The sequence below is a fragment of the Centrocercus urophasianus genome, unplaced genomic scaffold (assembly GCF_019232065.1).
Source record: "Centrocercus urophasianus isolate 14NV4802_14NV808 unplaced genomic scaffold, USGS_Curo_1.0 seq_5, whole genome shotgun sequence".
In the NCBI taxonomy this organism is placed as follows: domain Eukaryota; kingdom Metazoa; phylum Chordata; class Aves; order Galliformes; family Phasianidae; genus Centrocercus; species Centrocercus urophasianus.
This window is the reverse complement of record NW_024885088.1, coordinates 3,903,321-3,925,781: the sequence shown is the minus strand read 5'-3', so window position 1 is coordinate 3,925,781 and position 22,461 is coordinate 3,903,321. Positions and strand designations below refer to the sequence as shown.

General features: G+C 40.4%; 1 protein-coding gene across 4 annotated transcripts in view; it reads left to right on the top strand.

The window, feature by feature from the left end:
- The window catches only part of TTLL1 (tubulin tyrosine ligase like 1), a 31,592-nt gene that overhangs the window by 1,113 nt on the left and 8,018 nt on the right, over positions 1-22,461 (top strand). Inside the window, exons 1-11 of one of the 4 annotated variants that reach the window (XM_042835110.1) lie at positions 1,627-1,650; positions 1,859-1,961; positions 6,722-6,834; positions 7,951-8,075; positions 12,236-12,444; positions 14,341-14,521; positions 15,537-15,671; positions 15,839-15,947; positions 18,650-18,793; positions 20,551-20,637; positions 21,677-21,840. In XM_042835110.1, the coding sequence (XP_042691044.1) occupies positions 7,963-8,075; positions 12,236-12,444; positions 14,341-14,521; positions 15,537-15,671; positions 15,839-15,947; positions 18,650-18,793; positions 20,551-20,637; positions 21,677-21,840 (1,142 nt within the window). In that variant the 5' untranslated portion in view covers positions 1,627-1,650; positions 1,859-1,961; positions 6,722-6,834; positions 7,951-7,962. Of the gene's footprint in view, positions 1-1,620; positions 1,651-1,678; positions 1,962-6,721; positions 6,835-7,950; positions 8,076-12,235; positions 12,445-14,340; positions 14,522-15,536; positions 15,672-15,838; positions 15,948-18,649; positions 18,794-20,550; positions 20,638-21,676; positions 21,841-22,461 lie in introns of those variants that run through there. The other 3 variants (XM_042835112.1, XM_042835109.1, XM_042835111.1) reach the window with 3 other exon arrangements.

Here is a 22,461-nt window from a genome sequence, read left to right as displayed (position 1 = left end):
CCCCGAAACCAGGCTTGATTTTGAATACATAGGTAATGCTGTTTAAGTCATTGAGTTGTCTCATGCTTAAAATAAATTATGCAAATGTCATTGTAGGAGTGAACTGCCACAAAGATAGCATGCTGATGCTGCCACGGCATTTCCTGATACTGTAATAGCAAGCGTTAGTGAGCTGTTCTCAAATTCTCACCAACTTCCCTTGCTGGAAAAAGAATGCTACAAAATGGAGATGCATTAATATTAAAAACTAGAGCATCTATTATTAGCTCTGATGTAATAACACTGATGTAATTTTCAGAGAGACAATTAAACAACACATCTTGGAACTGTATGGTTTTTTTTATGGGTCCGTGGAACCATAACTTTGATTAAGAACTGCTGAGTTAAGCTAAAACACTCTTCCATAAAAACAAAACACAACTGTTTGTGTCCTTAATTAATTATTAATAGATTTAAAAAGCGATCCTTTTTCAGCCTTCCCCTGAGGTATGATGGATGTGAAAAAAGAAAATATGCTCTGGTAGTAAGGCAAAAGGTTCGGTTTCTCTTCAGGTTTTTCACAGCGGTTCGTATCCCTGCAGATACACCTTTTTGGTTAAAGAGTGGCTGTGAAGGCTGCTCCACGCTCTGGTCTGTAGCCAGAGGTGGTGTGGTGTCAGGAAATCCCCGCTACACGTGACTGAGGAAGATGCACAGCGTTCTCTAGCCATTTCTGTAGTTAAACTAGGGGGTGCTTAAATTTGTTCCTGCTGTGTTACTGCATTTAACTGTTTCTTTGTAGTTGCAGCTTTGTGACTGAGCCTATCATCTTAGGATGATGCAGTCAATCATAAAGCAGGTTTATTATACTCAGATTGTTTGGGGAATATAGATTATTATCAGTTGTTTGCTGCGTGCCAGCACATTGCAAACTGCTTATTTCAGCTATTGAGTGCTAGGTCTACTTTTTAATAGCAAATTGTCTTGTGGGATGAATAATTTATTTTACCGTTATTTTTCCTTCAGACCTCTGCAGCCCGTTGTGCAATACCTCACTGTTCTGTACTGCTCTTATCTCATCATATTGGTAAACTTTATGAAAGTCAAGTGTTTTAACATAATCATAATCATAATCATCTTGGAAAGAATTTTTGTACACATTCTCTAAACAAGCACTAATGCTGTAACTTTTTAGGCAGTAATTCTCTCTCATATTTTTAACTGTTTAGTTGCTGGTTGTTTCAGGGAAACATTCAGACACTCCTTCACAACAGCATCAACCCGATAAAAAGATAATCCTGTATTATATGACGATCAGCATCTGATGTTCAGGCAGAGACTAGACCTTTGGAATCAAAGTGATCTGTTTTTCAGGCATTCTGGAAACTTGAGCGAGAGCGCCTTTAATGTTCAAACGGCCGCAACTCGGCCAGATCCCCAAGCCCCTCCCCTTTCCGCTCGGCTCGGCTCGGCTCGGCTCTGCTCGGCCCTCCCGATGAGGACACACAAGATGGCCGCCGACCCCCAAGGAGCCTCGCGTCTCCCTAGCAACAGAGTTGCGCCTTTGCCGCCAGCGCTCCGGAAGTCCCGCCCCCTGCGCGTCCCGGTTGCTAGGGAGCGGAGCCGGAAAGGGCGGGAAGGGGGTGATGGAGCTGGGCGCGGCCGGCGCAGGTGAGAGCAGAGCTTCTTTCTCCTTGGCGTTATCGCGATAGTTTGTGGCTTGTGACCCTTGCTGTGGGATGGACGGCAGATGGGTGTCTCCTGATGCTCCCGTTGCAGGCTTGCTTTCTGTCGTGCTGTAGTCGCTCGTGGTCGCTAACGCTGTGCTTACAGAGCGAAGCTGTGTAGCTATGAGCTCCTGTGAGATCTGTTGTCATAGAATCACAGAATGAACTGGATTGGAAAGGACCTTAAAGCCCGTCTGGTTCCAGTCCTCCGTGCTGCGGTGGTCTCAGCAGGTTATCAAGAGTACCTTCTTACAGGTTAGAAGATTCCTGTAGAAAATTGAATTGTATTTAAAATGCTGCAGAAAATAAGATTTTTTTTTTTTTTTTTTGGTATGGCTTAATATGTTGTTATTTTTTATGAATTCTTGTATGTGGGTTTTAGTAATTAAATAGCATAAAATCATTAAACTTTGATTCATGAATGCTTTGGGTTAAGCAACTGAATCCTTGTGTGTTGTTGCTTTTTGTTTTGGTAGTATCTAAAAGGCCCAATGGAAAATCATCAGCTTGTGGAACTCGGTATTGTATAGTACTCGGTATTGTATTGTACAGAAAAAAGACCCCGAGTCTGCGTATGCTCTTTTCTCTCCGTCTATTTATGCTTGATTTTAACTTATGTTTACAAATGTGAAGGAAAATAGGTGTGCCTGGATCTCTCCAAAATCGAGGCCTAATAAGCAGTAGTGTCTCTGCCTTGTTGGGTTTGTTGGCTAAGGTTAGGCAAGAAGAAGTGGGAGCACTGTGTAGTGGACTGTGGCTCTCAGGAGGAGAGAAACTGTAGAGGTATTGCCTTTGTAGCAAGTGTACATCTTGACATCCAGGCCTGGAAGCTTGAAGGCCCCTTGAATGCCATTCCACCGTCTTAGCTGCAGAAATGGTATTAATTATGTTATTAGCAAAGATGAGTAAATAATGCATTTTGAAGTTTGACTTTTTGATGAAAAATTCTAAATGGACGGAGAAGTAGATGGTGTTGTATGTGGGTGAAACTTCACTCTCTCCCACTTCCTTGCATGGCAGGTTTTGTACTGGGGAGATGCATGTGCTGAAGAGTGTGCTTTTGACTTAGACATTTGTCATGGTTAATCAGTTGAGACATTTGCTGCCACGTTTCATTCAGTTGGTCCGTCACTTTTGAGATAGCGGCCACAGCAGCATGAATGGGGGATAGCAACTGTTGATGGTTTTGGAGCGTAAGAATTAATTCATAAATTAAGGGTGTTCTCTGTTGTTCGTTGTATCTGTCACATGCTGACATTAGTGTAGAGGCATATTTGTCCGGCGCTGTTGTCACGAGTTTCTGCCATATCTCAGGCGTTGTCCTCACTTTTTCAGGGTCGTGGTCTTGGCGTGGATGGTTAGGAACAAAGTCAGGGTCATACAACATTTCCACCACGCCTATTTCCCTCAAATACTGGATACCCTTTTCAACTGTATCCCATTTTTTCATCGCAATCTTCAAGCCATTTTTGAAGGGATACTTTTCCTTCACAGCTATTAACACTCGTTCCCAGAGGGAGGCAGCATCATCCGAACATCGACTAATTCCTCTATCAATAGCTGGATCTCTGGCAATGGCACCGAGTTGGCGAGCTTCATTACCATCCAGAGACAAGCTATGGGCCCCACTGTCCCAACAGCGAACCAACCAGGAAACAAGAGTTTCATTCGGGTGCCGTGTGAACTCCTTTCTTGAACCTTGGATTTCAGTCATCTTTAGAGGTCGGCGAGTAGTAATGGAGATTTCCTCTTCATCACTCTCTTCTGCACGTCTCTTAGTTTTCCCTTTTGCCTTTCGTGATGGTGGTGGTTCTGAGGAGGGCCCCTCGCCTGGATCTTCCTCCACCTCCTCCTCCTCTTCTTCTCTTTTTCGTTCAAGACACGAAGACACTCATTTCCATTTCTTGCCTTCCACAGGAGCAACTGGTGTTGTTACTGGTGTCTCCTGTGATTGATTAGATTTGACTTGGGGATTTTCCCCTTTGGCTTGAACCTCAGCTCGGAAACTCTCTCTCTCCAGAATGGTATTATATAGGGCACGGTAAGCACAAGCCAAACCCCAAATAAGTTGTACCTCCTTAGATTTATGTAAGCCGCATAGTCCCTGCCTCAGATACTGGCTTAGTTTCTCAGGATCCCACAGGTGTTCAAGGGTAAAATCCCATGACACTGCGGGTCCCATGCTTCTAAGACCTTTCCTAAACCTCTCCATATTCCCTGCCAATCATCATTCTCTAGTTTTGGAAGACTCCTTTCCCTTATTACGAATGCATTGGAATACATTCAGGAAAATTGATGACATGAACAACAACATGAGTATTAATTCAGGATTCAAAAAACGTTTGACAAACCGAGAAGAAAACCCGGAGACTGGTCTGAACATCGTGTTGTCTGTAAAATTAGCTATTCCATTTGGGATGTAGTTGTTTGTGAAATTAGCCATTCCTTCTGGGATGTAGATGTCAAAGTTCAAATCCTACCACATTGCAAATAGGTAAAACATAGGTGTCTCCATCAGTGCCCTTAGGTAGTTATATATGAATGCAATTCCACAACACACAAGTGTGAGATGGATTATTGGCCAGTAGGTTGTGAGTAACACCATTGCTTTTAATCCTTTACCCAGCACCCCCACGATAACGAGTGGGTTCATCGCTGGTGCTTGCTAAAAAAGGGTTAATGAATTGAAGCCAACAAGAGGAGGGGAAAAAAAAGGAAAAAAAGGCACTACTCATACTAAGTAGTGCTCAAAGTTTACAAATATCCCAGAACACTGGCAGTATGCCTAATCTTTCAAGGTCAGGTTTTCCAGCACAGAAACCTGAACTACTGATAATGCTCCTTAACGAAGCTCTCTAAGAGCAGAGAGAAAAAGAGATTCGTTCTAAAAGCTAAAAAGCAGTCTTACCCCACGTTGGGCGCCAAAATCTGTCATGGAGTTGACCAGATCAATCTATGTCCGTGACAGGGGCGGCAGGCCTCTGCCCTCCCCCCCCACCCCAGTCCCACAAAAATGGGAAGGAAGGAAGGGAGGAAAAAAAAGCAGCGGCAACAATCTATGGAGGAAAACTTATTTTACTATAATATCGGAATACTAGATAACAAAATAGATACAATTTAATTGAAATTGAGATTAATAAATCAGACAAGATGAGAGAGAGAGAGTTCCCGGGACCGATTCAAACCTGAAAAGCTTGGAATGGCCAGGAAAGCACCTCCAGCACCCACTGCCAGGCAGCAAGAGAGCGACCCCCCACCCGGAAGGGCCAGATCCCGTGACTGCTGTAATGTACAGGAATAGGTACCTGGGATTGGGGCAGTGACACTTTAATGCCCCGTACACTACATGATGTTTTGATGTGGAATGCTGAAACCATAAAAACATAGAACCATGACAACATTTTATTATGAATCAGCACTTTTCTGTAGTGTATTTCGGTGAAGGATAACTATGAAAAGTCAGTAGGCTGCAATTCTATAAGTAATTTGTGGAATGAACTGCAGAAGGACTAAATAGCTATGTTGAAACTGATTCTGTGAGCTGACTTCACCAGTATTGTCATTTGCTCACTTTACTGCTGTCAGAAAAGTTTCAGCTTCTCCCTTGGAGAAGTAGCAATTGCAGATACTTGGCTTGTTTTTTTGTTGAGCATTTCCATCTTCTAGATTTCACTGTTTTTCTCAAACAAAAAGGGCCACGATGTAACACAGTACATGAGGGTAGACATAAGCAACACGATTAAGTGCACTTAACTGAACAAGACAGATGTGGATAAACTAATAAATGTCTTTATTGATGATTTTGGACGAGGGGATTGAGTGCATCCTCACGAAGTTTGCAGGTGACACCAAGTTGGAAGGTGAGGTGGCATCTCAAGTGTTGTGTTCAGTTTTGGGCTTCTTACTGCAAGGAAGACATTGAGGCCAAAAAAATACAGTAAAGTCAGTGAAGGGTCTGGAACAGATGAGGAGTGGCTGAGGGAACTGCAGTTGTTCAGACTGGAGAAGAGGAAGCTCAGGGGAGACCTTATCTCTTTATATCTCTCTAGACCTCTCTGTAGCAAAGTGGGGTTCAGCCTCTTCTCCCAGGTAACTGTGATAGGATGAGAAGTAATGGACTTAAGTTGCAGCAGGGCATTTTCAGCTTGGCTATTAGGAAAAACTTCTCTGAAAGAGTGGTGAGGTACTGGAACAAGCTGCTGATGGCTGTGGTGGGCACCCCATTGCTGGAGGTGTTCAAGAAATGTATAGATATGGTGGCACTGAGGGACATGATTTAGTGGGCGTGGTGGCGATGGGTTGAAGGTTAGATGATCTTAGAGGCCTTTTCCAACCTAACTGATTCTCTGATTCTGTGACACTGAAATGAGTTCAGAGGAGGGCTGCCAAGGAGGCCAAAGCGCTTGGCCTGTAATGGCAGCTATGAGAGCTGTGCTTCTTTGGCCTGGAGAAGAGGCTGCTCTCACCTTTCTTCCTTTACTTACTGTGAGGAGGTTTTTGAGGAGACACAGCCAGACTGTGATGATGAACGATGGGAAGATGGGAAACAATGGGAATAAGCTAAAATGAGAGGCTTATTCTAATTCAGGCTGAACGTATGGAAAACTATTTTCCCCGTGAGAACTGTTGAGCAGTGAAAAAGGGCACCCAGGCCAGCTGTGTGGCCTCTGCCTGTGGGCATTTTCCAAATGGCTAAATAAAGCTATGACCATATAGCTCACTCTCCTTGGAGCAAGCACTGGGCTAGGAAAGTACTGAGCTCCCTTCTGATCTAACAGTGATGAAAGGCTGCTGAGGACAAGTGAAAGATCTAAAGTAGAAAGCGACACCTAGTGTCAGGAATTGAAATGCAGTTTGTGAAGACTTCAACCTTAGGTCTGGGAAACTGCTTCAAAAACGTTTAATGATACTGCCATGTCCTCTCGCATCAGTGAGGGAAAGGAGAAATCAGCTGTGTGAGGTACAGTGAGACAACAAAAAAAGTTGGTGACATTACTTTGCTTCTTTCCTTACAGAATAGCAAATTGTGATTCTTCATGGAGCATGCAGTGGATTTTTCTCTGAAGTTGTGGGCCAACACCATAAAGTAGGAGGCATTACTTTCAAAGCAGCCTTCATATTGTGGTTGGTGAGTAAAGTAAAGCAATGTGAATGCTCCCACCCAAAACAAATAGAGAAAACATTTATATGTATATATGTTTACCTGCTGGAGAGGAGTTCTGTGGAGGACCTGGGTATCCTGGTGGACAATAGCTTGGTCATGAGCAGCAGTGTGCCCTTGTGGTCAAAAAGGCCAATGGCATCTTGGGATACATTAAAAAGAGCACAGCCTGGAGGTCAAGAGGTGATCCTTCCTCTCTACTCTGCTTTTGATGAGGCCACATCTGGAGTATTCTGTCCAGTTCTGAGCTCCTCTATTCAGAAAAGGCATGAAACTTAGAGAGTCCAGAAGAGGGTCACAAAGATGATGAGGGGCCTGGAGCATCTCCCAAATTAGGAAAGACTGAAAGCCCTGGGAATGTTTAGCCCAGAGAAGACTGAGAGGGGTTCTTATCATTGCTTATAAATCTCTGAAGTATGGGAGTCAAATGGATCAGGCCAGGCTCTTTTCAGTGGTGCCCAGCGACAGGATAAGGGGCAAAGGGCACAAAGTGGAACATCAGAAGTTCCATCTGAATGAGGAAAAGCTTCTTTCCTGTGAAGGTGATAGAGCACTGGAACAGGCTGCCTTGAGAGACTTTCATTCTCTGAAGATATTCAGAAACCACTTGGATGCTTCAGGGAACCTGCTTTAGCAGGATTTGGACTCGATGATCTCCAGAGGTCTCTTCCAACCCCTACGATTTTGTTATATCAGTCTTGATTAGAAGTACAAAACTTTCTGTGCTCTATGATCGTGTTTGTTTGTTTGTTTTTCAGTAAATATTACCTAGTGAGTTTATGCTACTAATTTCCATCATTGGTTTGTTTAAGGAGAGACTTGAGCTGTGTGCCCATTTGTGAAACTTGAATTGGGTGGGGAAAGATCCTTGTAACTAGATTTCCTTTTTTGAAGCTGCCCAGGTGACAAATGCAGGCTCTCAGTCTAAAACTAGGATGTTCTTTTCTGTGGTTTTTAAAATTGGTTTACTTCTTCCTTCATACTTAAGTGTTCTCCACTTTTCTTCCCCTTTGACTTGTCCAGATTGTTTTTTTTCACCTCATGTTTTTTACTTCGCAGCTTAACTCTGTTCTTTACTAACAGGTTGATGAGATAATGGCAGGAAAAGTGAAGTGGGTAACTGACATAGAAAAATCAGTTCTAATAAACAACTTTGAAAAAAGAGGCTGGATTCAGGTGGCAGAAAATGAGGACTGGAATTTTTATTGGTAAGTACTGGTGTCTAAGTTGTTGAAGTATTTAAATATATTAATAGCTTTAGCAACAGTACAAAATGCATATTTAGAAATAAAAGATGCATGTGTTAGCTTTAATTTGCTGAAGTGCTCCTGCATGTGTAACATTGTTTCATTGCTTCTGTAATTTAAAGAATAAAAAAAAATAACACTGTTGCTGATCTTTTCCTTGGATTTGTATTAGTAAATCCTGGTATCTGTGCAGGCCTGCTATCCTCGTTAGGATTCATGGGGCCAGAAGGTCCTGTCAGCAGGGATCCTTTCCCCCATCCTTTCTAATGACCTCAGATGCCTTTCCAGTTTCCCAAAGATTTTGGCATGCAGTGGAAAATGATTAACTTAGCAAAGAAGACCATCACTTCTGTGGATGCCTACTATAAAAACTTTAGGCCAAAGGCTGTAGTTGCTGACGTGGTTTTTGTTTTGTTCTGAAATGTGATACCCAATTTTACTCCAATTTCTTGCACGCAGTAAGCAGAATTGTTCCTTTATGATTGAAGGGGTTCTTTGACCTGAACAGAATCTTTGAAACATATCTTTCCCTCAAATTTTTAGCATACACATGTTTGTGTGTGTTGACAACATAAGGAAAATGATCCATGGTTCTGGTATATGATACAGTATTATTTTATCAGTGTTGCAGGGGCTTGTCCTGTTATCAGAATGCAGACTCCTGTAATAAAGGCATCGAGAACTGCATTCCCCTTCTTGTCCTCAGAAAAGATTTACGTGCAGACTTATTCAATATTTCAGTACATTCAGTACGAATGTAAAATTAAATCAAGATAATGGATTTGTTCAATACAAGACGAAGAGGGAGTAGGGCCTTTGGGGGAAAAACTAGCAGGGCTCATTGGGAGGGCTTTAAACTAGGTCTGAAGGGGAACGGAGGGGGTAGTGAGCCTTCCCACGATGAGATGTGGAATGGCATAGCTAGATTAGAGGGACAGGGTGCTAGCAGGGGCCTTGAAGGACCCACTGCCTTGAGAGGTGCTGGCAACACTACAGCACGTACAAAATCCTGTGATGGTGTAGTGACTGCTGGGGCAGTAGCAGAAGGCAATGGGGAAAATCAAGGGAGATACTTAAAGGATAACTCCTTTATTCCTTTTAAGGAGGTGGCAGGACCAGCTGCCCAGCTGAAGAGCTTCTACACCAAAGAGCACAGCTTGGCTAATAAACAGGGGGAGCTGGAAGCTACTGTGCTACCAGAAAATTATGGTACAGTTGTCGTCACTGAAACCTGATGGGATGATTCTCATGACTGGAGTGTGGCTGTTGACTGCTGCAGGCTGTTCAGAACGGACAGGAGGGAAGGGGATGTTGCTATCTTTATCAGGAAGGGAATAGAATGTAAAGAACTGTCCCTAAAGAACAGTCATGAGCAAGTCAAAAGGCTGTAGGTGACAGTTAGAGAGCAAGGCAGCAAATGGAGCCTTGTGATCAGTGTCTACTACGGGCTACCTGATCAAGTAGAGCCTGTAGATAAGGCCTTCTACCTCCAGCTCCAGGAGGCATTGTGATCATAAGCACTCATCCTGTAGGGGGAATTCAACTACCCAGAAATCTGCTGAAAAAATAGCCCAGCAAGCTGTAGGCAATCCAGGAGGCTCCTGGAATGCACTGAAGATGATGTGTACCCTTCAACATCCTTCTCTTCAAATTGGAAAGATATGAATTTGATGGGTGGACTGTTTCATGGGTGAAGGATCCAAGTTCCATGCTTGCAGGATTGAGTCCAGAGAGTGGTGATCAATGACTTAACATCTGGATGGAAATCAGTGATGATTGGTGTCCCCCAGGGGTCAGTGCCAGGACAGATACTCTTTAATATCTTCATCAGTGACATTGACGATGGGGTTGAGTTTGCTGGTGATACCAAGCTGTGGGGTGCAGGTGCACCAGAGCGACAGGATGCCATCCAAATAGACCTAGACAGGCTTGAGCAGTGGGCCTAGATGAACCTAATGAGGTTCAACAAATCCAAATGCAAGACCTTGCGCCTGGGTCAAAGCAACATCCACTAGCAATACAAGCCAGGGAATGACGAGTGTAGCCCTGCTGAAAAAGACCTGGGGCTACTGGTGGATGGGAAGCTGGACATGAGCCAGCAATGTGCCCTCACAGCCGAGAAATCCAACTGTATCCTGGGCTGCATCAAAAGAAGCGCGGCCAGCAGGGTGAAGGTGATGACCCTACCCCTTGACTCTGCGCTGGTGAGGCCTCACCTGGAGTACTGCATCCAGATGTGGAATGCTCAGTACAGGAGAGAATGGAACTGTTGGATTGTGTCCAAAGAAGGACCACAAAAATGATCCCAGGGATGGAACACCTCTCCTGTGAGGACAGAATGTGAGAGCTGGGGCTGTTCAGCCTGGAGGAGAGAAGGCTGCAAGCTGACCTGGTAGCAGCCTTTCAATATCTAAAGGGGAGTTACAGGAAAGAGGGGGACTGAGTCTGTGATGATGGAACAAGGGGAAATGGTTTCAAGCTCAAAGAGGGTAGATTTAGTTTGGATAAAGGGGAAAAAGTGTTTTAGAGTGGGGGTGGTGAAGCAATGAAACAGGTTGCCCAGTGCTGTGGTGAATGCCCTGTCCCTGCAGACGTTCAAAATGAGACTGGATCAGGCTCTGGGCAGTGTAATCTGGCTGTGCACAATGTCCCTGTTCATTGCAGGAGAGTTGGACTACATGGCCTTTAAAAGCCCCTTCCAACTCCAAGGATTCTCTGATTCTAAAACTGAAATGCCATCACAGAATGCAATAATCTATGGGGGCTACTCCGAAAGTAATGCCTCCTGTTTTGTTAAGCCAGCCCATGATAGTATAGGAGGATGTTAGTGGTGTGGTGGTGGGGGCTGGACCTTTCCACCAGTATTCCTTTACAGTTTGTTGCTTATGTGACAGCAGCAGAGGAACAGTCTGACCAAATGGCGTCTGACATGGAAGTGCAAGTGAAGCGAAAGGGTGACATTGAATTCCTTTTTGTGGAAAAAATGGCACCCATTGACATTCATTGATGCTTGCTGAATGCTTATGGAGTGGCTGTTTGAAAGGGAGGGTATAAAATGGGTTGGTATACTTAGAGGTGCTTTTTCTGCCATTTAATATGTAGGTTGCTCCAAAAGTAATGCCTCTATTTATTTCCATGGAAACTACAACAGATACAAAGAGTACAAGAACACCATCTGATAGTGTAAATTCTCTGCAACAAAACACTATTTTTTTCAACGTAGTCCTTTTCAAATATGACAGAATGGCAGTTCATACTGCTGACTGTGCTTTTTGTTAACCACTTATTAAATGAGTAGGAGTGTAATAATCTGCTTGTTTTTAGAATGCAGCTGAGGGGAGGAGTGGGGGAGCAGGACACTCGTGGAAATTGCTGTGTGACTGATTTGGTTTTGTTTTGCCTTCTTCCTGGAACGATAGCCCTGCAGATTGTGAATTTAAGAATATTTCCTGAATGCCATCATTATGACACCTTTAATATAGAAAACTCTGTGTTTTTGACCCTACTCTTGTATTCTGTGAGAAACAAAGTAAACAGCTGATTTGGTGTGGTTGCTGTAGTATTCTGCTCTGTTATCTACAGGTGTTTTTAGTAAGATCTGTGATTCACTAATTTCCATTCATATGCTTGACGCCCTCCAGAAATATAATAGCAAGCTAACCAGTTGTGATGGTTTTGTGGCTTTTTTTTTTTAATGAGAGAAAAACTGAGTTCCAGAGAGAAAAGCAATAAATTAGAAAGATATTTCTGTAGCATTTGGGTGTGTAGGAGTAATTTGTAGACCCTGCTGAGGGCTGACCTGTCTATCAACAATCCAGAGTCTAGTAGAGACAAGTTTTCCTCTTTCTTGCCTCACCAGCTGCCTCAATTTTATTAGTATAGGAAATGATAAAGCATCTGGAAAGATTTCATTTGCTAACAGAGATTCAGAATACGTTAGATTGTCACTGAAGCTAAATATTTTGCTATACAGAGCAAGGAAGAAGTGTGAGAGGGAGGAGATGAAGTGACGTGACTGCGTGGTGCATAGATACCTGCTGGGTTAAACCACAACAGTGACATACACAGTTTCAACTCTGATCTCCTTAGAGAAATCATCTGCTGTCTGTCTTTGTTTTCAGGATGAGTGTACAAACAATCAGAAATGTTTTCAGTGTGGAAACTGGTTACCGCCTTTCTGATGACCAAATTGTCAACCATTTCCCCAATCACTACGAACTGACCAGAAAAGATTTGATGGTAAAGAACATCAAACGGTACAGGAAAGAACTTGAGAAGGAAGGAAGTCCTCTTGCAGAAAAGGATGAAAATGGAAAATATATTTATTTGGGTATGTGGTTCTCATTATCTGTGTTAACTTTGCCTTCTGTGTTGTTGATGAACTGACGGCATTGTAACTTCGAGAAACAGAGCAGCACATTAATGAACATATTCTAATGTACGTGTTGCAACATATCTGCAGTGAATTGCTTGCAAGTAGTACAAGCAACTGAGATTACCCATTTTTACCAGTTTGTCTTCAGAGACATAAAACTGATGTATTTTAATTATCACATGCAGGTAATTTAGCTGCAGAGTAGCTTGTCTTCCAGTAGGGAAGGAATTTTGCTAGGTTTTCTGAACTTCTAAAGTGTTACAACACTCAAGTGGCTATCTGTCAGCAGGTGCTCTGTCAATAACATTTAAACAGAATGAAGTGTACTCTATCCTAAAACTGTTCTGCGTTCTGCAAATGTTACTGTCTTCTTTAATTGTCTTTTTCTCCTTCTCACTTCCTACAAAGCTGTCATTAGAGCATAAGGAAACAGACAGGAATAGGGAAAATGATTTAAAGACAGTAGTAGCAAACATTTCTTGTGAAAAGCTTGGAAAATATAGCATTTCATAAACCTTGTTTTGAAGCAGAATAACTAATGTTTTATAGATTTGAGAGAAACAGAGTGTGGGGTTTGTTCAAGAACTGCTGAAAACAGAGACAAAGGAAGGTTAAAAGATTGTTTCTGTCATACTACTACAGCAGTAATGTGGTTCTGCCACTGTCTACTTGCAAGCATTCAGGAATATTCAAAGAGAAGAACACATCCTCTGTGTGTGTGTTAAATTTGTATTTAGATGTGGTTAGGTAAGTAAGTGCTTAATGAAAACTGAACTTATCAGTGCAACATTAACTGAAGAAACATGGGTGAAGTGATCATGAAATGGTTATGTCGGGATATACAAGAATAGATTTGTAAGTGTGTGTGTATATATAATTTTTAAGTGGGAACATTATGGGAGTAATATATTTTGCTCTAATATCATTGGTGGTACAGAATGACCCTGGAACATCATATCAAAAAAAGGCTGGAGTTTCTTTAAATCAAATCTGGGAAGGAAAAAAAAAAATCTGGAAATCCTATACTGGAGCAAAAACTTAAATAAAAATAATTTTTGGCAGAAAGGCTTCTGCCAGAATGGGTAAGCTTTTCAGAAGCAAAATTTAGGGGAAGTTGAAGAACTGATAACAACTACTAAGAAATAAAATTTAAAAAGCAAGCAAGCATCAAAACAATAGACTGGGGGAGAGAAGAGCAAAGTTGTCTTGGAGGTCAGCAAACATTGCAGTGGAATAGAGATGGGGACAGGCTGAGTTGATTTACATCCAGGGAAAGTGAAATGAAATCACTGTTCATCCATGTAAGAAAGAAGTAGCGCTATATGGGCAGAACTGAGAATAATCAGGTAGCAAAAAGCACGAAATACCTCTCTTTAGATTAGCAAGTATGGTAACACTGAGTCTGAGAATAAAGCAAAAATGACTCATGAGACTAGCACAGAAATTAAAAATTGCCACATCTGAAGAGGAAACAACATCAACATTTGGGTATTTGTGTGTACAGAGAGGATGACAGGATGGGATGGCTTGCAGAGTGGTAAAAGCTGACATATGAAGATGAGGGAATCTGCTAACAAGAGTTTAGTTGCAATGGTGTATAATACTATAATTGGGCATCATTTAAACAGAAGAAAAATGATTCAAATAAATAGAAGTTCACTAGTCTGAAATTAGCAGCATACTAAAGCCATTCTTTAAGTAAAAATCATAAACTAAATGAAATAAAAAGCAGCATGTGTTTTATTGGAAGTTGATCGTGCCAGATTAGAAAAACTTGCTCTATAATAATGAAGATTCCTCTTTAGATGTACTGTCCTTAATGGTGCACTCTTTTTTTCTTTTTCGACTCAGATTTTGTTCCAGTAACTTTTATGCTTCCTGCTGATTATAATCTCTTCGTTGAAGAATTCAGAAAGAATCCTTCCAGCACTTGGATTATGAAACCTTGTGGTAAAGCTCAGGGAAAAGGAATATTTCTAATCAATAAACTGTCTCAAATTAAAAAATGGTCTCGAGATAGCAAAACATCCTCGTAAGTGCTTAAAAACTAAACCCATTCTTGTTCTTCTATAATCAGATGAACCACATCAGCGTGCTGGTAGTCTGATGCATGGGAAAGTTATTCTGCTGTTATAGCTTTGTCATTATATAGATAGTTTTGCATTTAATCTCAGTTATCTGACTGGGTAAACAGGTCTTAATATGGCTTATGTTGGTGTGAGAAGACATAAAGAACAGTCAGAATAACTATTCTCTATTAAAAAAAAAAATGCTTTCAGTGTCTTTGGAATAATGTGCAAAAACAAATTGTTCTGCTCTAACAGGAAGTGAAGACAAAAATCTTTCCCTGAGCAATTTGTATCATGATTTTATTGAATACATATTGATTTACTTCTTAAATTAGTGCAGAGGAGGAATGTGCGTGCATGAAATAAATCCATTATCTGTTTGGAGCACAAAGGAGTACACCTCATGTTGGTGTCCTGCTTTCAAATGGACTCAGTGGTGTAGCAACCTATGCTTTTCTCTGACTAAAAAGTGTTTTGATCTCAAAGCTAATGCTGATTTTTTTCCTGTTACAAGTTGACTGGCTGAATACCCCTTGAGACATTTTTTTCTGTTTATCTTGGAATCTGAAGAATGTCACAGTCTGAAAGCTAGCTTTTCACAGTGGTTTGCCTTGGCAAACCAAGCATAAATACAAACATTCTAGGAATATAAGGCCCTGAATAATGAAGGTAATGTAATACATGCTTCTTGCTTGTCTGTAGACAAGCTCTAGATGTTCTCAAGAGAAAAGACTGGTGTGTAGAACTGCTTTCTGAGTGGCTCAGTTAGCTGTCCTGCCAAATTCAAAACTGAGTTTTAATGGTTAATTGATACTGGTCTTTAGGTTTGTATTTTAGACTTGCCGTTTTTTTGTACATAGTGCCTGCTTGCCAAGTGTGTTATTGTTAACCAGTATAACTTTGTACGGTTATTTTGTCAGTAAGGTGCAAGATTTCTGTTAATTCAGAACTTACAAACTGTTTACTTATGTGTTACAGGTTTGTATCTCAGTCTTCCAAGGAAGCCTATGTGATTTCTCTCTATATCAACAATCCATTACTGATTGGGGGAAAGAAATTTGACCTTCGTCTGTATGTTTTGGTATCTACGTATCGCCCCCTGAGATGTTACATGTAAGATTGTGTAGAGATGTGTTTTATTGCAAGAGAACCTTTAACATAGTCAAAATAATGTTGCCAGTGTTGCATAAAGAAGTTTAATGTGTACGCATATCCTAGGATGATCTTTTCCTTCCTTTTTACTGGGATTTAACATACCTCAATGACTTTTTGCATTTAAGGTATAAACTTGGATTTTGCCGATTTTGCACAGTAAAATATACACCAAGTACGAGTGAACTGGATAACATGTTTGTACATCTTACAAATGTTGCCATTCAGAAACATGGGGTAAGTGTATCAAGTTCTTAGGTGCTATTCTCCAACAAGACTGATTTTCTTAAGCTGTCCCAAATAATTGAATAAGAAGGCTCTATTTGTCATATTCTTCATCATCTTGCAATTAAAATGTCTCAGCTTGACCATAAAAAAAAGTTTTAGAAGACTGCAGATAAAATGTATGCAAGATAAGGAACTGCAAGTTCTGTAATTGACTGTGATGCCTTGAGTCTTGACTTGCAGTAGTTGAAAGCAATTTCTTTCCAAGTCTCCTGTCATTTAAATGCTAATGTACTCACTTAGCAATTGGTTCCGTGAGCAGTGGAATTAATGAAGCCGGGTTATGGTGGATCTGCATTTTATAATGGCACTTGAAGATCTCCTCTTCCCTTTTTCTTGGCCATGCAGTTAATTCAGCTTTCCTCTTTTCCAGCACTTATTTATGACATTGGCTTCCAGCATTTTCCTATGTTCCCACCCTCTTTCTCCTCTGTGTAACAAAGGGAGTGTGCATTTGTGGACTTGTGATAAATGTTTGCTTCCTGGCCAGCTAGTGGCTTCCTCTGGAAAGCATAGAGATAGAATTCAGCCTGCTCAATTGTTCCGTCCTCTAATTTGCTGTTGATATTCTTAAAATGAATGTGTGGAAACCTGATAGCTTTGACAGCATCCAAATAAGCTGATATTCCCCAGTAGGAGGAAAGGCAAATGGGTTAGAGGTAACATTAACAGTTGGACGTGTAGTATAACTGCTTGAGCCTTGTTTCTTCAGGGAATCCACTTGATGATGATTATTGACCTGTTTGCCTTTAGCAGATGACTGCGTTTTGTAAAACGTGCCTCTGTTACAGGAATTTAAGCTGTTGTTTCACTTCCTAATCTTGTGGGTTTCATTTTTTTAAGGGCACTGAAAATATGTATGTATACATGAGTGTTTGTGTATATACACACACATGGACACTCACAAAACAAACATGCTTTGTCTATTATTGCTTTGTAAGATGTGCAGCACAGCAGAGCTGTTTTTTATCTGGATATTCCTGTAATAAAAGTTTCAACTGTGAATGTCACTTATGATGGTAATCATAAACCAGAGTAAGTGTGAAAATATGGGGGTTTTTTTTGGTACTGAAAATATTTTCTTGCCTGGGTGCTCATTTGTGAATTTGAGATGTTATGATTTGAAAAGGCAATGAGAATTAGTTGGGGTGAAAGTAATTCCCATACAGTGTAGAGTGTAAGTCATGGTTTTGTTGCCAGCAGCAGAGAAGAGATGAGGCATATGGTGTGCTGCCTCTCCTGTTATCATTCAGCCTTTCGTGTTCCATTTAAAACCTGTCTGCAACTTTGGAGGCAGCTGAGCCATACAGTTCAGAATAACCTAATTTGAACTGTCAAGTGATTTATCAAAGTTATGATAAGGTCTGGAAAATCTTTTAGGTTCTTGCCCTTCAACTCTACCCTAAACCCTGCGTGAACTCTGGAGTTACTGTGTCTGTACCACACAAGCTCGTGGGAAAGCATCGACAAATTGAAAAGCTTATAATTCAGATTCAGGGAGAGAGAAAGGTTAAAGAAAAGAAAGGAGGGTTAAGTATGCCCATTGGAATGTTTCTGCTAGAAAATATAATTGTACTTAGTTGTTCACTGTGTGTGTAATGCAAGCAAAGTGAAAGTGATTCTTCTACTTCATTGTTTTCACTTAGTGATATTCCATGTTGCCTGCAGTATTCTTCTTTGTTTTGGTATTTGTAACAACACAGCTGTGATTGTGCAGAGCTCTGTCCACTTGCAATCTATTTTGATTTTGAGTACTTATTTTGAAATGCGGGGAGGGTTGAAAAGTTGATCTCTGTCCTCTTTCTGGAATCTGTGATCTTAAGACATTTTGTCCATGGAGAGAGTGCTGAGAGCCACGTTTCAGATCTTTATTTGTCTATCAAATTTACTGTGGGGGGAAGTTGTAGGAAACAAACAAAAAAACCCTGAAAATTGATGAGAGGTTTCTCTGACCTTGTTTTAGAGGATGAAAAGTTTGATTCTTCTGACAACTTATCCTACTGTAGGCATTCCGTGTTTTAGAACTCAGCAGGTATAGAGTCATTAACTCTTAGAAGTGCCCTGAGGAGAATCTTCAAAAAGGGACAAAATGTTTGTCCTGTGAGCTATTTGAGAGCTGAATGTGTCTTTCCATCAGTAAAAATACCTTCACTTTGCTTTTGTCTTTCCATTTAAAGAGAATATATTGCAGGGCATTGATTGCCTCTGAAAAGACAAATATAAAGTAACCTTCTTTTTTCCACTATTCTGTTTCAGTAGTACTTAATGTGTTTTCTACCTTGAATACTGAATTACCTAAGAAAAACAGTATTTAAAGGTAATTCAGGTGTTATTTCAGTGTCTTCATGATTGCAGCTGTTGTCAGTTGCACCATTAAAAGTATGTAATAGCTGTCTGTTTCCTGAAAGGACAAGTCCTTTTAAGTTGAGATTTATTGCTTGATGTGCTGTGTCCTATAATACTTGCAGCTGTAATACAAATGGTCATTTTGTATGGAGGACCTAAATATGTAAAACAGAGTAAAAACGATTTGCCGAGTTCATTTTTAAGGCGATATGTGCATGCAGGTAGAAGTGGGCTCTTTATGTGAGTGGAACAAAACTGCTGAGCAACTTCAGAATCTTAAAGACTGACTTAATTCCTTAACTCTCCAGGATGATTACAATCATATCCATGGAGGCAAGTGGACAGTGAGTAACTTGCGCCTGTATCTGGAAAGCACCCGTGGAAAGGAAGTTACAAACAAGTTATTTGATGAGATTCACTGGATAATCGTGCAGTCACTGAAGGCTGTTGCGGTGAGTACTGTGCCTAGAATGCTGTCACATTGCTGCCTAGAATGTGACAACATCATGGCTGCAGGATTTTCATCAGAGTGAAAGTGAGTTTGCCCCCAGAAAAACCTGAAATGTGTTTCCTGCTTTTTGAGTGACTACACTGACGCCAATTTCTGCAATTCTGTGATCTGCTGATTTGTCTGAGCTGAGTGAATTTTAATCTTTTGTGGATGAGCATGCTGAAGAGCTGAATGAATCTATCTCCTTGAGGGTCCTTTGAGCTAATTAATGTGACTGGGTACTGCCCTTGTGAATAGTACTGAGCTCTACCAAGGCCCATGATGTCACTTCAGCAATAATGTGTCAAAGAAAAAATAGCTGCAGGGGACAATTTATCACGCAAAAAGTTGAAGGGTATTAGCTTAGCAGACTTGCATAGCTTATTTTCAGCTCTGGTATATACGGGTCATGGAGTTATTCGTGAAATGTTATCCTTTTTTTTTTTAATTTTTTCTTTATAATAGTTTTCTGCTTGAGTGACTTTCTAGCTTGGGTCATATCCCATGATATGTTAAAGAGCAGGTACTGTGCCATGGGTCAGCAGGGGTAGCTGAAGAGCTTTCTGCTGCCAAGAAGGGCCTGTTCTCAAGTGCATGGTCTTGTCATCTTTCTTGGGCTGCTCCTGGCACCATTTTGATTTGAATCAGCTCATTCTTCCAAATGAAAATTACTGATTTTATTGATGCGTTAGTATTCTGCTAGTGTAATAAGCTGAATCACCTCACTGAAGGATTGGGTGGATGCCAGAACCAGCACAAGAAAGAGGGACAAGGTCGTGAAGCTAGGATCAGTGGGGTGAGGCTCAGCCCAGCCTCTGCTACTATGCAATCACTTTTAAAACCAGATGTGAGAGGATAAGGATTTTAATCCAAATGTTAGCAGAACCTTAGGAAAAAAGGTTTTGAGAATATAGAGGACAAAATGTTTTGATCGGCTGCAGTGCTTCTCTGTCTGTCAGAGAATGGCAGATGTAACGAGAGATGCTCATTCCGCCTTTCCCGCTTTCACTCCCTAAGGAACTGAAAAGCTTTCAGTATTAGTCTAGGGGAAACCATGTCACTAACCTGTTACAAAGGTTTCTTTAAAAGATCTGATGAGATTTATATAAAAGTCTTGGCATGCATGCTGTAAATCCTTTGCAGAGGCTGGAAAACTGACTCTCCAGAGAGTGTGCTTCTAAGCACAACTTGATCCCTGGTCTCTGTTGGCTTTCAAGATCACAGATGACTTGAACTAACTGTAGATTTAAAAAGTATCTGGGAATTGTTTGACCTAAAATTTCTGCAGCGAAGGAAATGTCCACGAATAAGTCTTCTATCTCTGAAGCATAAATAATTCATGATTATGTGAAGCTGTGTTATGTACATTTTTAAATGTCCTGATTTCTCTGGGTACATGCAGGCTGTAAATATTCTTACTACTTTTGCAAAATATGAGAACACTTTTATTTTAAAACTGGAAACACAACGGAGTACTAATGCAATTGGGTACTTGGCATTAATGCAGTCATTAATATTGAAATATTTACCAAGAGCTTGAGGAGAGAGTCCTGAAATTATTTTTAAGCTTACTTGAGAGTAATGTTAGCATGTGTATGTTAGAGTTATGTTAGCTTACGTTGTAAATGATTTGTAAGCACATGACTTCTAGCCAAGAAAGTGTGTAATCAGGTTACTTAGGAAGTTGAAGGTTTTAATGTATGCTCTTGTTTTTTCTAGCCTGTAATGAATAACGATAAACATTGCTTTGAGTGCTATGGATATGACATTATCATTGATGACAAGCTTAAGCCGTGGCTAATTGAGGTAAAGTCACACAAAATACAGAAATAACTTCCCACTGATTTTTTTTCACAGTATAAAACCAAGTAGATTTACATGTAGTCATTTCTGTTTTGAAGCTTTGTCTTTTGTTCCTCTAGTAAGTGGATTAGGCAAAACATTAGAATGTAAAATAGACCTTGTGATGACCAAGCTAGCATGTGCTTTTTTCAATTTCTATTTCTTTTGTCTTTTTGTTTGTGGCTTTCCCTTTTGTCTTCTAAATCCAGTGCATCCATGTAATTAGACTTCAGAGGCTATCTGAATATTAGCAGCCCTGTTAGATACTCTATGAGTAGCTGGAAAAATGACTTGATGGGGAGTGACACTTTAAGTAATTGGGATGTTTGGAAGGCTTCTTTTATGAAAAGAATTTAATGTATCACATTTGGATCTGTACGTTCAGTGTAAATTCTATCTAAACATCTTCTCAATCTTTTTGAAGTGAAAGATCAAAGCTGTTTATTGTTGTGGTACTGTTTCCCCATAACAAATGTGGAATGCAAGAGATATGTTAAACTAACCCCAGTTTCAGCCTTCACTAAAAAAATAATACGCAATTGAGTGTTTTGAATAGAGACATGGAGCCTATGTGTTTCTTCAGCTCACAATTCAAAAGGGGAAAACTTGAATTAAGAACACGAATAAAAGCTGTTTAACTAGAAGAAACCTACGGATTCCTGTGTGCAACAAACATTGGAGTGAATCAGGCACTGAAATTTATGGTTTTGGTATCCATAGAAGCTTAGAAAACTAAACAAAAATTTCTGGCTTGTTTGTTTGACCCTGGGTAACTTAGTTTAAAGAAAAATCTTCAGGCTGACGCTGCAGACACACTTCAGTTTTAAGTTTAAAAAAAAAATTAAAAAAAAATTCCAATGGGGGATTCCTTTCAACATCTGAGGAAGTGAAAGATGTGCTTTGAGATGCTGATTCTTGATTGCTCAAATAGTACATAAAGTCATACACATGCTGCTTAGAGAACTATTCCACTCATAAAAAATGATTCTTTTTTTTTTTGTAGGTTAATGCTTCCCCTTCTCTTACTTCCAGTACTGCTAATGATCGCATCTTGAAGTATAATCTCATTAATGACACACTGAACATTGCTGTGCCTAATGGGGAAATTCCAGACTGTAAATGGAATAAATCTCCACCTAAAGAGGTTCTTGGCAATTATGAAGTCTTGTAAGTTTTAGCATTGTTTTGTATAATTGCAAATGTTTTTCAGTCATCTCACTTCTTTTAATGTGTAATGTAGACCAAAGAGATAAGGCAAACTTTATTTTCCCATTTTTTGAGGCTGTATTAGCAGCTTTGGAGGTGGGAGTGTGTCCTTCATTCTCTGTGGGAATCTTACTTGTCTGATAAACCTTTGTGTGTACTGAGCTTCCAGCAGCTTCTGCATGTGTAGAGTCTTAATTGTATCAAGTGCTATATATACACTGTAGTTAAACATATAAAACTTGTATCAAATAGTTGTTACCCTTATGTTCACAAAATTGATGCTATTTGAATCTTGTAGATCTTAGATGTAATAATAATAATATAGTACCAGATATTTTTTTTAATTACCAAATTTAGTATTATTAAAGGGAAAAATCAACAGACATTTTTACATTGGAGTGCCTGAAGTATTAGCCTAGGATTGATCTTATGCAGAGGAGCACTGTTGTAATGACTGTATTGATTGCAGTTTCACATACTTACTGAGAATGGCCCAGTTAGGTTCTCAAATCCTAGTGGTGCAGCTGTTTAGTATATCAAGAATGTGGTTATGTACATAGTCAGCCCGGTAGTTCATGCCAA